The 15,976-nt window shown below is 38.6% G+C and overlaps 1 protein-coding gene across 2 annotated transcripts; it reads left to right on the forward strand.

Moving 5' to 3' along the window:
- Window positions 1-413: 413 nt before the first annotated feature.
- mmp14b (matrix metallopeptidase 14b (membrane-inserted)) lies at window positions 414-15,539 on the forward strand. Of its 2 annotated transcripts, XM_038300462.1 has the most exons (11): window positions 414-654; window positions 817-1,012; window positions 8,846-8,994; window positions 9,079-9,201; window positions 10,065-10,372; window positions 10,829-10,990; window positions 11,639-11,802; window positions 11,883-12,021; window positions 12,120-12,270; window positions 13,830-13,945; window positions 14,040-15,539. In XM_038300462.1, exons 2-11 carry the CDS (start codon window positions 914-916, stop codon window positions 14,459-14,461), a joined length of 1,833 nt encoding a protein of 610 aa, XP_038156390.1. In that variant the 5' UTR covers window positions 414-654; window positions 817-913; the 3' UTR covers window positions 14,462-15,539. The 2 variants fall into 2 exon arrangements, with proteins under 2 accessions (XP_038156390.1, XP_038156389.1); XM_038300461.1 differs by having other exon boundaries at window positions 414-1,012.
- The last annotated feature ends 437 nt before the right edge of the window (window positions 15,540-15,976 follow it).

The raw sequence follows: 15,976 nt of genomic DNA on the forward strand, positions 1-15,976 counted from the left end.
GGGGCGCAATATGTCTTCATACAGAGAGTTGTGCGTTAAATTATGTATTTGAGTTGTTTTCCATTAGTCTTAAACAGTTAATGCATTAGAAAGACTCTTATGTAGCTGGTAATAAATTAAAGATACATTTTTTAGAATAAAAAACTGTTGCAAGATGCATTTGTTTCTGATTTTATAAATATACATCTGTTTAGAAATGCTTAGAAAATGTTTTAAAGTATTTATATGTAGTTTGTTGACTAGTCTATATAAATTGTCCTTTACTTAGATAGCAGTAAATCTCTATATAAGGCGTTTAATCGCCACCTAATGGTTAAAAAAAAGCAGTATAGGTCATCAAGTTAAATCCATTTAGCTCTCCAAGGGAAGGCGGGCCGATCCGGGAGGAGGAAGAGGAGGGGGAGCTTTATAAACCAATATTTTCCAGAGAAAAAACCTCCCGGGAGAATCATAGCACCACGTCTGCAGAGGGAAGAGAGATGGGGTCAGAATAAGCAGAATAAAGTCCAGCAAAGAGGGGAGAGAACAGGAGGACAGAGAGAGGATCTATTAGTGTGGAAACAAAGCCTGCAGCAACATCAGGAGCGAAGCGCAGGCAGAACTTGGACATCCCCACAAACCTCCCCTCCTCCCCTCTGACTTCCTGCCAAATTGGTAACTGTGCGCAAAATAACCGTGAAAAGAATGAACATATCGGAGAGTTATTTGTTGAAATAACGCAATTGTGAAGTTGAAGAGAGGCGCATTATTGTTTTATTGCCAAGTCGGCCTTTAGCGTCCAAAAAAAGGAAGTTTTTTTCTTCTTTCCATCCGCAGATGATGTTTTGACATAAAAACAAGGGGGAAGATCGCGCGGACGTGTACAAGAACATCTGGCAAAGTTTGTTTTCTACATCTTTTTGTGCGTGGTGTGATGATACCAGAGGTGAGGTCGGTGGTCCGGCTGCTGCTGCTGGCGCTGGTCTGGGAGCTGAGAGCGCATGGAGCGACGCAGCGGCAGGTCAACCCAGAGGTGAGCGCGCAAAAACATCCAAAGTACCCAGAATACTTCCAAAAGATTCAGACATTTACATCCTTAATGCATCTTTAACATAAAACAGACATCAGGGAACAATATGATCAAATCTAATCTAAATAGGGGCAAATGACAAATCAGTGCTTAGTAAACATTACCAAATAAATACAAACGGTTTAGAAACTAAAGGATTAGGGTAAAGATAGGAGGATTATTCAGGATTATTCACACCTGTTGAACCTTTCACCTTGTTGTTTTCTCGTTATTATAAAGGTAAATATCATTCAATCCCCTTTGATTTGACAGCCTAAAATAAAATAAAAAAAACAGGGCATTAAAATCTAACAAGTTTTTTGGGTATACCTGTACCACACATTGCATATCTAAAGACTGAGATTAGATTAGATTAACTTTATTGTCCCAAAGGAAATTTGACTGTGGCTGCTACATAGTCCAAAACTATGTGTCACACTGCATTCACACACAAAAACACTGCTATAGAAATTCCATTATAAGACAATAAATAAATACATAAAGAAGCATGTTACATTACATTCATAATAAAAAATGTAATCTAATATTGACACCCATTCTTGCTCTTTCAGATGTTTATAGACACATTTATAGACAAAATTTTTTTTTAATATACACACATTAAGATCTTGACTTAGACATAGCAATTTAAACCCATTGATAAGTGCTTATCCAAACCCATCCACCTAATCTTTGGCTGCACATTTAGACTTGTCCAGCTGGAAGGTAAACCCAATGCCCTGTTCTGAAGCCCTCTGCAGCCTCCAAAAGATTTTCTTCCAGGATTGCCCTTTATTTAGCTCCATTCTTCTTCCCGTCAACTCTGACCCACTTTCCTTCCCTGCTGAGGAAAGGTTTCCCCTCAGGATCTTTCTCTCTCTGCCATGCATCAAACAAAGACAATGTGTTCAAGTGTAATCTTCTCACCATTGTATTAATATGGGTAGATTTCCTGCTAATACTGTTGGTGCAGATCAGTATTTTTGAGCCATATGAAAACATGATATAGGCTAAGTAGCTGTAGTCTACCACTCATCTAAAGAAGCAGGATTTGTGGACTGCATTTATGAATCGTGTAAACGAATACTTTTACAAGTTGCTGTATTATTTTAAATCATTGTAATGTATGTGATAGCTTTGTTTCCCAGTCTGTATTGTAATGGATAATCATTTCTGTGGTGAGATGGGAAGGGCTTTGACCCTGGGTTAGGGGAAACAGCCCATAATGATGATAGCCTCATAAAAACACACAGAAAAATGCTGAGAGGGCAAAAGCACAAGAAGCTAGAGAAGGAAGAAATGTGCAAGTAATACATGAAGTTGCGCTGTGGTTTGGGTCAGAGACAAAGACATTTATTTTATTGAAGTAGACATTGTGAGATGTGTGGGCACTTATTCTCAAAGGACATGAAGAAATGTAGGGTAATTGTTGACATATGTCCTAAAAGAGGTCTGATCCGGTGGGGGGCAAGGAGGGTTTCTCAATCTGAGACGTATAAAGCATCTTAGCAAATTTATCTGCAAAGGATGTATATTTCCTCCTGAAAAAAATCAAATGCCATAAAGTTTAGTTTATATTTCTCTGCTCCTATTTGTTTAGAATCTGCTGTGTTTCGTCCAGTATTACCAGGAAAACAGCAGCAGGCTTTGTGTTTATTCAAGGAAGTGACCGTTCAGCACACCTGCTTCCTTCAGTACCATCAACAATCATCACATATGTGGGAAAACATCAGTTTATTTATAACGGATGCAGGAATGAGATCAAAGAGTTATATATTTTTTTAAATTGCAGGGCCGCATCCGAATAACTGCATCCTGCCTTAGGCTTATAAGGAGTTGAAGCTGCAACTGTAACAATGGAAAAAAAAAAGTTTCTTTTTTTTTTTTTTTTACTATAATGTTACTGTATTGACCTACAATAGACTGGAGGCTTTTTAAAAAAATTAAAATGGCAGAGCCATTTTAATTTTTTTTTTTTACATTTTGACATATTGAGAGGCATGTTTTCCATATTATTTACATTAAAAAACAATTTAATGACATTTACTTTTACACTTTTAAACTAAAAACAATGAATTTCATTGTTCAATGGACTAAAGCTCAGTATAAATCCAGCTGTTTGGTTAAGGCTTTTATAGGTTTGTTAGTTGTTCACAATAGTGAACAAACAGCATCATGAAAACAATAATGACACCAAAAAGTTCAGAGATACATCCATGCAGAAGGTTTAATCTGGCCTGAAAGTGTTGCAGGATGAAAATTGAAATAGTTACAAAATTAACTAAAATATAAGACATGAATGGAAACATGGGAAACATTTAAGAAGGTGTGCTGGTCTACAAAACATGCTTGGATTGTTTTCCAGAGACGCAAAGATGGACAGTGCTGATTTTGGAGCAAAATATAGGAAAAATGTAGAGGCTGATAGACAAGAGATTGGGGGGAATTTTCAAATCTATGCTGAATTATCTGAACATTTCTTTAATTAAGCAATTGGTACTTGGAATACAAAAGAGACGCAACAAAAAGCAAATGTAAATGATCAGTTCAGCTCTATGCCCATAAAACTGCTTAGATTGGTTCAATAATAAGGTATGATTATTATTATGACCACGTCAATTATGTCCAATGCAACTCACTCTAAAAGCACCTGGGACTTTCTGACACAGTCAGACAAAATTAGCCTTCAAAGCGATTTTTTTTTTAACCATTGTAGGTAATAAATTGTGATAAAAACACCTGCAGATAGTGTGGCAATAAAATCCCACTTCCTGTGGTCAGTGGTAAAGAAAGGAAGTGGTCAGCTTTAATCCCCAAACCACCATGCTGTGTCAGTACCCACCAACTTTTAGCATGCAGACACATCCGCGTCTATACAAACACCCAAAAAATGTCTGCCAGCTGAGGTCATCAACTATAAAGGGTGACAGACAGGAAATGAGATGATGAAGCCGAGACAGGATGGATAGTAAAGGGGGTTGTTGCAAACCATTAAAAAGGAAGGCATTGTGATGCACTGAGGGACTGAGTCAATGTGCTGGGACAGAAAAAAAAAAGAAAAATCTAACAGTTGTCTCTCTGCATTAGACAGGATGTAAAACAGTAATGCATATTTTCCTGTGGGATTGAACCTCACCCTTTTTTGCTTGTAAATGCACTTTAGGACAATTCAGATCAGTAAACTGGTAAGCTTAGGCTAACTCCATATTGGAAAGAGGATGGAAGGAGGAGAACGGGAGGAAGTGGGTGTCGTTTTTAGGCCAAACCATTGTTTAAATCTTCACTTTTAAGCCAAGCGGTAACTTCCCAGAGGAAAACCAGGACGGGTTCCAGGATAGTGCATTACTTAAGTGACTTACCGCATTTCCTTAATGAAAAAGAGATTGTTTTTTTTTTTCTCTTTAAACAATCTCCTGCCTCTGATATTTGCCTGACATTGCCCATTAGGGCACCACTTCTTCTTATATGTCTGCTAATATCAGACGATTACATGTGTGTGTCAGGGAGGTCTTTTGCAAAGAGGACAAAAAAGCCTCACAGCAGGGAAATATTTATACCGGTTCTGCTCTCCTGTGGTGAATATACCTGCCCACACACGCAATCAAATCCTGTAATGGACAGTTGCAAGGGAATTGGGAGATATAATTTCACCTCATTTGACATAATCCTGCCGCCCTCTGTATAGAGGAAGGGATGTGTAATAAGCAGATGTGAGGGCTTTGTTTACCCAGCATGCCTTAGAAGGACTCCCATCACTGGTGACCAATGTTTCTTTCCATTGGGCCCTGATGGGTGGAACAACTGACTAACTGTCCTCCTCTCATCCTATGCAACATCAATTCTCCACAAAGTGAGTTGGTGTAAAAAAAAAAGCATTTTACATGGCTCTAAACCTGAAAAAAGTGTTTTATGAAACATCAAGTCATGTCAAGCCTGTGAGTCTCTTTTTAGAATGTTTATACATCAAGATAAAGGGTACAACCTTTGCAGAGTCATAATGCATTTTTTTAACTGAACTTTATGATCACATAGACATAAAACGATGGATGTTCAATGCTCAACTCATAATCTATAAGAGCTGCCAAATAATAAAATTATTATTGGATAAAATTGCTAAAACTTTAGCTCTGTCTGGGCTGTTGTTGAGGCTGCATTAAGCAGTCTCAATGCTGAGGTGACTGAAACTTCATCGGCACAGACAGAGTGTCTGCATAGCATAGCTAGAGATTTCATCTAAGTTTTGTACCAACATTTAAATATAACTTTAACTATTGCAAAGGTTTCACTTATGTGAGTAAGAAATACAATTACAATTATGATTTTGGCTGTAATAAAAACATTATTTTCCTCTCTTTTCCTGTTTTTGCATGTTTTGACCTCTCTCTGTCATCTGTGGGGACTCTATTGTCGTTGCACTATGCCTTTTAGAGACTCCTTGAAACAGCCCGGATTGCTTAATGGTATGAAAATAGTGAATTGCAGATAATTGGACAGAGAAATCCTTTGCAATGCCAATGCAGTGCACAACTGTATTACAGTGACTATATATTGAACTGCCTAAATGTTCGGTATATATTACAATTCAGGTGCGATTTCTTGACATGTCCAACTAATCTAAGGCAACATCTCTTAGCTGGCACTCCCATTATAAGCTACAGTAACATTAAAAAAACTATGCAACATTATTATTTACTAAAAGCTCAAATCTTTTGAATGCAATGTCAAAAGCTAGAGACTTATAGTATACTATATCTATCTATCTATCTATCTATCTATCTATCTATCTATCTATCTATCTATCTATCTATCTATCTATCTATCTATCTATCTATCTATCTATCTATCTATCTATAATACTTTACCTGTGTTTAAAGGATTATAAGAAATAAGGCATCAAAAAAGGATTATTGTGTTATAAAAAGCCTATTTTTGTGCTAAAAAGATTGCTGCTGCAAAAGGAGAAATATGTTTGGTTACTACACCTAATTCGACAAATGAAATTCAGAGCACGTAAAAATATTTTTGCAATAGTTTGAATAGCTGAACAAATGGTGTGAAAGAGAATATGTTGCCTGAAGTATTTTTATTGGACGATTACCTGAAGAGAGCACTTTGAACACGGCTTTCTGAAGCGGAAAATAGGCCAGGAGCTAAAAATCAAAGCACTGTAAATGCACAACATGTCACTTCTTACTCTGCTTTAAATACTAACCGTTTCCTCTTTCTGGTTCTGCTTTAGTTACCCAGTCTATAAGTGAGCTCAAAAATAGCAGTGTGTGACACTGAATAAGACTTTGTTAAATAACCCTAGAAGCCGATGAATGCCTTAAAGTCCAAACAAGTGTTCTCTGTTATCCAAGAGAGCTTTTTTTTTTTTTCTGAGCAGAGGCCAATATTAATATGGGATGAGAGTACCGTGGGTTTTTCCTTTGATTCCAAGAGCCATACGCCACAAATTGACGGCAAACTGCAAGGCTTGTTGTGATTCTTATCAATTTTATCTGGACTCATGTAAAATTCATCTTTTTCTTCTTGTGTTCTAGTCTTTCTTTCCCCACTCATGTAGATGTGCTGTTACACCAGTTAACAGTGGGACTTTTTGTGTCTATAGGGGTGAGTCAGAACCAGAAAGAGCTCATTCAGGGTTGAAATCTAAACACTAAGACCTCCATGTCTCGCTAGGACAGACAGAGGAGGGGAAGCTGGACCTTTTCGAGGACCTCCAAAGCTGCCATTCAACCTTTTCCAGAACCCAGCCAGAGTGCATTAGCATCTTTATTATAAAACTAATAAAGATACATACCCCTAAAGCATAAAATAATCCAGTGTTTTTTGGAGAAAAAAAGTGCACAGCTAAAAAATGTAAGATTAAAGCTACTTGAGGGTTAAAATGATTTAGAGTACAGCAGTGCTACATTAAATACGTTCAAGGCCTGTTCTTAACATTATGAGAGGCTAAACTTGCATCACACATGTGTTCTAGAATAGCGTAATGCAATGTAAAAACTGTTAAAAACTACGTCAGTACTAATAAAACAGCATTACTCCAAAATAGCACTCTAGGATACAACTATTTTTTTTAAGGCAGCAGTGATAATCTATAGGAAATCAGGCTAAACCATTTCAAAGTTAAAGTGGTGCTCGGCTAAACCAATTAAAGGGGAAGCAGTACTATACTAAAGATTAAAAAAAAGAAAACTAAAGAATCTTCAATATTTATTCCCCTTTCCATTTTTGACTTTAAATGGAAATCAATAAACTGATTTAAAAGGATCAAATGTATTTCGTGTTATTTTAAAGTGCAAAAAGTGATTGACAACAGGCCGAAGCTGGATGTCTACGTTTTGAAAGACAAACTTAGTTTTTCTGATTTCATCCCCAATGATTCAATTAATCTGTGAATAGGAAGTGCAAACACAGCAGAAAATCTCTTCTGTGTCCCTTTCATGGACAGCACATGATGTGCTGTACAATGTCAGCAGAAAACATTGGAAAAATTGGCAATTAAACATGTTTTGTGTTTACTATTAGCAACAAATAGCCCCGAAGCAGATATTTAGCTGGTCAGGGTGTGGTTCCATATGATTATTTAAGCAAATGGGTTTTCCATAAAAATGGGATAAGGGAGACGGGGAGAATTAGTGTGATGAGAACAGGATAGAGACATGAAGGTGGTGGTGGTGGGGGGGAGTTTGACTCTGAGGTTTGGATGCTGCTCAGGAGAAATTCCCAGTTAAATTACTAACTGACGCTGCCTCTCAACTGGAGACATTGGCTGAGGTTTGCCCAAGGCCTGAGTCTCACCCTGGGACACTCCCTTACTCTGCTTTTCTGACTCTGTTATTCTCCTTTTCTGCACACGCACCCATTATCCTGAGCTCCGAAACCCAAACATTGAAAACAAATAAACTTGTTCAATTGTTTGTATCAAGTCAATCTACTTCAGGCAAGGACAGTATATCTAAACATAAAACAGAACATCTAACCACAGCTGAGATCACAGTGACTGCGTATAGCAGAATATCATTTATCACCGTTTGCACAGACCTCAGTGTTGTTTTTTTGGTCCTGGTTTAAAAGGCTAAGAGTGCAGGAGAAGCTCTGTGGGACAAGCGTGGAGCAAAGCCGCTGGCATTGGCTTAGATGTCAACCCAGAACTGCGGTGAAATGGTTTTTTAGGGGAATATCAGGTCAAGCTTTAGCTGAGGTTTAATGTTCTGCTGCACAAAGAATCTAAATGACCATACGCTCAGAATGGGTGAAAAAGAATCCCTCATATACGCAAACAGAAATCACACTCTGTAACTCAGCTTACACATAATAGCTGCTAAATATCTTAAAACTGAAATGAATAACCTGAAATGAATTCACCTTTTGTGGGAAATTTCTTAAATTTCAGCCCCTCTGGCTCGTCGAAACCAGAATCCTCTTTGTTAGAGATTAGCTCAGTATTGGTCCACATACGTATTCACTGGGGTGAGTCATGTTGATGGTTGAATGGCATTTCGGTTTAATAAATAACTGGCCAAGTGCTTGAAAATGATGCAACTGCTTTCGGCTACAAAACAGAGGAGTTATTTATGAGCTCATTTGGGTTTTCAGAGAGGAATGGGCTTTCGCTGCAGCCACACAAAAACTTCCTGACCTTGTACTCCTTGTATCTGTCCTTTTGAAACCATCTCCTCAGCTGGATCATCAACAAAAATCTGCTGAAATTTATTTCTATCTTATATGAAAAGAACATCTTTTAAATGAAAATTCTCATCAGTGCCCTCTGTGTTTTTTTTTGCTTTTTAGTCATGGCTGCAGCAGTATGGTTACCTTCCCCCAGGAGACCTAAGGACTCACTCCCTTCGTTCCCCTCACTCCCTTTCCTCAGCCATCGCCACAATGCAGAGGTTCTACGGCCTAACAGTGACCGGCAGCATGGATGATAAAACAATTGAGTTAGTACCAAACACACTGAAAGATAAACAAAAGCACAAACGATTAAAAGGGGCTATGTCATTATTTTGTGTGTTCTCTTGCAGGGCCATGAAACAACCCCGCTGCGGCGTGCCAGATAAGTTTGGATCAGAGTTGAAGAGTAACTTGAGGAGGAAGCGTTATGCCATTCAGAACCTGAAGTGGCAGAAGAGAGATATCACGTTTTCGTAAGTCAGGAAAGTCTCAAATGAAACAGAGAAAGCAATCTTTAAATAGAGGACAAATGATCAATTTCCATTTTTCATAAACAAAAATTATGAAAAATCTAGCATGCATTTGCATTCAGCCATTAATCTTGGGTCCCTTTTAATAAGATTCTTCTTTGGAATTTGTCTTCAGAAGTCACTTTAATTAGTGGAAAGGTTGTAATTCAGTAATTTATCTCAGTATTAATTCAGATGCTCTGTGAAGGCTTCTCAGGTTTTTTTTGTTTTTTTTTTAGAAAACTTCAGTAAACAAACAGCACAATGATAAAGATCAACTTACAGAGTAGTGCTCACTTTGTCATGTTAGAAAAACCTTAAAAACAGTATAGCTTATCTGCAAACCTACCAATAAATGGCCACCTACTTAAACTCAACTGGACAATTTAATTAAATTCAGTTTCAATACAATTCCAATTCAGTTTATTTCTATAGCGCCAATTCACAACACATGTCATCTCAAGGCACTTTACAGTTCCCTCCATCCAATCTAAATAGACCTGGGCGTTTTAGCAAATGTATGTCGCTTTTATCAGATTTGAATTGGTTAAAAACAATTTGAAAACCATATAAAATTGTATTTTGACATTAACCGATCTAATTTATGTTGATTTATCACGTAAAATCTCTGATTTTGCTGCTCTAACATGACAAAACACTAAGATATTTTATAGGCAGGTGTACTTTTATAATTGATTTATTGGATCAAAGTTTTTATCCCCAGTTGGTAAATATTTTTAATTGCAAATATCAAAGATCTTTATTTTGCCTTGAATAATTTATTGTTGTATCTTTTCCGCTCTCAAACCTAACTGCACACTGAGCAGGATCCAGAACTACACCCCGAAGGTGGGCGAGTATGAGACCCACGAGGCCATCAGGAAGGCCTTCAAGGTGTGGGAGCGCGTCACCCCGCTGCGTTTCAGGGAAATACCCTACAGCTACATACGGGACAAGGTGGAGGAGTTTGCCGACATCATGCTCTTCTTTGCCGAGGGTTTCCACGGCGACAGTAGTCCTTTCGATGGCGAGGGCGGCTTCCTGGCGCATGCCTACTTTCCTGGCAACGGCATCGGTGGAGACACTCACTTTGATGCGGCCGAGCCATGGACGATTGGAAACAGGGATCTGCATGGTGAGGCTCCGAGATAGTAAAGGAAAGATCTTTATTGCTCTACAGATTCTCCTAAATCTGATGAAACATGAAAACCTTTAAATGCTGGGAGTAAGTCACTTGTTTGCATCCCGGGGGCCTTTATTTTTGCTGTCACAAGCAAAACCTGTTGCATGTCCAGACTTGTGTCATTCCTTTTTAGGCAGCGCAGAGGAATGTGGTTATTTTCAAAGTGCAAAAACCACAAAAATCCCCATCGTCAGCTGTTTAAGCCAAACTTGTGTTCACATGACTTTCCATCTGATTTTATTTCTGATTTACTGATGTGTGACAGTAATGTGCTTTTGACTCATTTGTAAATATGGGAACGGTTCTGCTTCCTTCTTCTTCCATCCAAAACTTTTTTTTTTCTACCACAACAACTACTTTAGTCTTTTTCAAAACTAAGCAGTCAGTGAAATGAGTCGTTTGTTCCAGGTAATGATGTCTTCCTCGTCGCTGTGCATGAGCTGGGCCATGCTTTGGGTCTAGAGCACTCCAATGACCCCTCAGCCATCATGGCTCCCTTCTACCAGTGGATGGACACAGAGAACTTCCAACTTCCCGATGACGACCGCAGAGGCATACAACAACTATATGGTATGTTGTAAGCACAAACTATTACACATCTTTAGCTTTATTAAGCATGAAATTTTATATATTTCATTGGGATTTAATATTATTACCATGCAGATGGAGCTGTGGTTCAAGGAGGTAGAAATACAAAATTTGACCCAAAAAAAATGCAAACCCCTGTATATGAAAACAACAAACAATTTACATAATTAACTTGTTTTTTATGGCACCATCATACTTTAGGGATGCTTATCCTCAGCATTTGCACAGAAGTCACTCAAAATTAGTGAATAAAGCAAAATTCCAGAGTGAAGCAGTGACCCTTAAAATATAATTCAAACACCCGAGATCCTTTCCATCCTAACTGACTCTACTGGAGCTAATAAATAATACAGAAATGTATCTTTATATGCCACAAGCCAGTAGAAACATCCTCCAAAAGGCTTGAAGCGTTAACCACAGTTTAAATTGGATTTCATTTTGAATTTTCAGATTTTATTTGTAAAAAAGTTTGTCAACCATGTTTTCCTTTTTTTTCTTCCTTTAATTTATTACTATCATTGGTCTTTTGGATTGCCATATCAACAAAAAAAAACAGTTTATAGCTGTGACAAACTGGTGAAAATATAGTTTGGTTTTCTAATTAGATTAAATGTGTTTCTGCTCCTTTAGGATCTGGATCAGACCTTCCGCCGCCCCCTCCATTGACACCACAGCCACCTGACCATGACCCCCAGCCCACTTATTCACCAGATAAACCTCACTTTGGTCCTGACATCTGTGATGGACACTTTGACACCATTGGAATCTTCAGAGGAGAAATGTTCGTCTTCAAGGTAAACTGATCTGCAAACTTTCTGATTTCCTTTTTTTTCCTGTTTGTCGACAGTATAGTGATCTTTGTTCAAAATTTCAGGACAAATGGTTCTGGCGAGTACGTAACAGCCGTGTGTTGGAGGGATACCCCATGCCCATTGGTCACTTTTGGAGGGGTTTACCCTCTCACATAAATTCTGCTTTTGAAAACGAAGAGGGGAAATTTGTTTTCTTTAAAGGTCAGCCAAAGCACTAATAAGTAAACTACTTTGTGTGATTATTAAATGGCTAACATCTTAAATGTTCACTCTCTGTCCTTGTCTCCATCTCTTTGCAGGGGACAGGCATTGGGTGTTTAGCGAATCAATTCTTGAATCTGGTTACCCCAAATATCTGAGGGAAATGGGCTCCGGCCTTCCCAATGATCGGATAGATGCTGCTCTCCTCTACACCCCCAATGGACACACCTTTTTCTTCCGAGCTAACAAGTAAGTCTACTTAACTGTGTGGGTGGTTGTGTGTGAGTGTGTGTCTAAAATAAATGAATACTATAGTTTACCAGGTGGAAATTCAAAGGAAAACGCCTCCATTACCACTTACCTCAGACATGTTTGATCATTGACCATATAGGGATTAAAAAAGGAAGCTTAATCACAAACTGTGAATAAAAAGAAAAAAAAAAGCTTCCTGTATAAATACAAAAATAAACAACGAGGAGGAGTTAAATGCTTAATCTAAAACACTTGGTATAACCCCCCGCCTACACTGTGGCAAAACCATCAACATTACGACACAAGCAGTAAAGATTTCCTTTTCCAGAGAAAATTATGCTGTTATTTCTTTTTTTTTTAATGCAAGTTTCTAAGATGTTTTCCTTTGTACTAATAAGCTTACCTGTTGGATGTTCTTTTTCTTGGTGGATCATCAAAATAAGTGGCCCTCCTAATTGTCAATCATTCTGGTGATATGTTTACATAAGGCCGTCATACATGGTCGTCCCCATTTTCACCTACTGTTGGTGATTCTGACATAGTGGAAAAAATAGCAAATCTTTTGGAAATAAAGCTTGTATGAGCAATGAAAACAACAACTTTTAAACAGAGTGTGCATGAGGAGAAATGGGCTTGTACATGCTCTCATATGTGTTTATTAAACATTTCCTCTCGGTACGCTGTACGTTTTTTTTGCCCTTTTCGGGCCGATTCTCCAGTCGTGTGAGAATTTATGATCGGGCTGAGTTTCAGCGTCATCGCGCATATGGCAGAGGGTAACGAGGGGTGATCAGCCTCTAAATGACCAACTGCTGATCAGGAATCGTAAGGTCGGGAGAAAAATCAAACATGTTCGAAATTCGGTCGGGGGTCGTAAGGTCGTATAGGAGCGTGAGAACATGCATCATGAGCTGTGAGCTTAAAACCCTGCGGTTTCGTCACACAGTTTGAATGTAGCTGCATGCAACGATTGAAAATATCGCACAGCGTATTTTATTTTTGAAGTGGAGAGGGAGATGCTTTTCAAAAATTCACGAAAATCCTCCTCTAAAACCTTTAACAGGTGTCACATGGCAGTGAGTTTGTAAAGTACATATTGCTGTGTTTAGTGACAACTTTATCAATCACCAATTGTGAAATTATACATGGTTAATATTTAGTCATACAGTAATTCAGATGATTGGTATATTTAGCATGAGCTTAGCTGTTAGCCATCCGTCTACTATAGATAAGGTAGCTTAAACCAGTTATCGTTTCACAAACTTCACAGCAAAAAGATCCAACCTGTCACATTATACCAAGCCTAAAGGAATAAAACCATCAATTCATATAATAAACACATTAAAGCTAACAAATGTTTCCAAAACCAGCTAAACAACATAGACTTTTGGTACGATGAATCTCACTTAAGATCTAATAGTTTCAGATCCCCCTGAGCAAATGTTATATCTAATTTATGTTTAAAGGCCTTTAGATAATTTATTGTCAGGTTTTTAACATAGTGTAAAACCTATAAGCAGCTTCCACTAAGTGTTCCTTTGCTTCCCTTTCCTCAGGTATTATCGTTTCAATGAAGCATCAAAAAGAGTGGATGACGGTTACCCCAAACCAATTGACATGTGGCAGGGTGTTCCTGACAACATTAAGGCAGCCTTCATGAGCAAAGATCAAGGTTTGCATGGCTCAACAGCTAATATCCATCTGTCCTTGTTGGTATTCATCAGCGCTGCCATTGGTTTTTAACATTTCAATCTTCCTCCCATCAGCATATACCTACTTCTACAAAGCCAACAAGTACTGGAAGTATGACAATCAGAGGATGCGTGTGGAACCTGGATACCCCAAATCAGCGCTTCGTGACTGGATGGGCTGCCCCAATGAGGATCCTAAGACGGATGGAGGAAGAGGTGGAGGAGGCCACGACAAAGACAAAGAAAGAGAGAAGGAAACGGGACGCGAGGATAAGGACAGAAGACCTGACGACAGGGAAACGGAAAATGAGACAGAGGAAGAAGTGGATGTGACTATTATCGAGACGAGTCAGGGGAACGGAGCACTGGCTGTGGTGCTGCCGCTGTTCCTGCTGGTCTGTGTGATTGCCACATTGGCAGCCTTGGTGTTTTTCCGTATGTACGGCACTCCACGCCGAATTTTGTACTTCCAAAGATCTCTACTAGATAAGGTGTAAGTGGAGGAGTAAAAGGAGCCAGGGAGGAGAGAAACAGGAACAAAAAGGGAGCAAATGTTCAACAGATAGCCAATCGGAAGAGAGAAGAGGTGAAGGAAAAACCCTAGACCTTTATTTTAAAATATTCCTACCATCACTTATCTCCTAACCACTCCATCCTTCTGTTTTCCACTCCTTTTGCCTCCACCCATCCTCCTGTGGTAACTGACGCCAGCTTGTTGCTGTTTGTTTTAGTCATTTTTCAAGGTCTTGCTTGTAGTTTTTTTTTTTTTTTTTTTACCGATGGTAAAGTTTGTGTTCTCGTGAATTACCAGTCTGAACCTGTATTTCCACAACGCAGAGTGAAGCATGTTTCTTTGCATGGGCGCCCACCTCCAACCAATCCTCCCCTCTTTGTTAAGCTTGAACACACTCACCTAAGCACACACACACACTTGAAATCCAAAGGGACATAGTTGCTTTGTTTCTTTATCTTCCACTAAAAAAACATGTTGGAGCCAGTTTGAACCATAAAAGGGAAACAAATTTGCTGACATCCTCATAAAGCAAGACATACACTCTCAAGTTACGCCGTTTCTACGGGCTGATTAATTACCTTTGTGTTCCATGATGAGTTTTGTCATGAGTGATGTTGTCATTAGCATTATGACTGTTACTATTATTGTTGTTGAATGTCATTTTTTTGTTTTGTTTTTGTAAATTGACATTAAAACGTCCTGCTGGACAGAGACATACACTTTGGAAAGTGGCCTTAATTTTATACATGTGGGGGGATAGTGAACAGGGGAATCGGGTTTTGTATGCTTGAAACTTGATTGTTCTTTTTTTATATATACATTGAATCTATCTCAAATGAAAATAAATTGAAGATTTAAGAAAAATGACTCCTTTTTTGTTATTGTACTTGTGCAACTTTAAATTATGGTGCTACTATACTAGCCGGGGGTTAAAAGGAGTTCAGCAGTGACAATAATAGTAGTAATTATGATTATAATGACAACTATTTGGTTTAAACAAGACTGTGTGTACCTCCTCTTTCCCCCTCTCCTCTTACATAAATAAAGTAATTTCAAAAGGCTTTCTGTGCTTTAATTATTATCCGGTAAATTATCTTTCTAAATGTTTACCTATGAACCGGCTTTCACCTGGAAGTTTCAGCCGAGTCGTTAGCTCGGATCGTGTCTCTTTTCCATCTGGTCTTCCCCAGTCTCCCTGGACCTCCAGGTTTCTTGTTCCCCAACCGCACCACTGCATTACTGGGGCTCAGAAACTGGCAGGCCCTTTAACTGGGTCGGAAAATACAGAGCGGATCCAAATCTTAAGTAGAAACAGGGATGAGGACGATTGTATAAACCCCGTTGCTGCACAGCAGAAAAACATATCTAAACTATACAATTAGAAAGGGAAAGAGGGAGTGTGTGTGTTCTTACTATATTTATGAGGATCATAAATGGAAGGGAAGTGCAGGATAATGAGGACTCTACAAAGTGAAGGACTTTGGTTTTTCTTCAGCAA

Source organism: Cyprinodon tularosa, unplaced genomic scaffold (genome assembly GCF_016077235.1).
Source record: "Cyprinodon tularosa strain WSP-4 unplaced genomic scaffold, ASM1607723v1 ctg45, whole genome shotgun sequence".
Classification (NCBI taxonomy): Eukaryota; Metazoa; Chordata; class Actinopteri; order Cyprinodontiformes; family Cyprinodontidae; genus Cyprinodon; species Cyprinodon tularosa.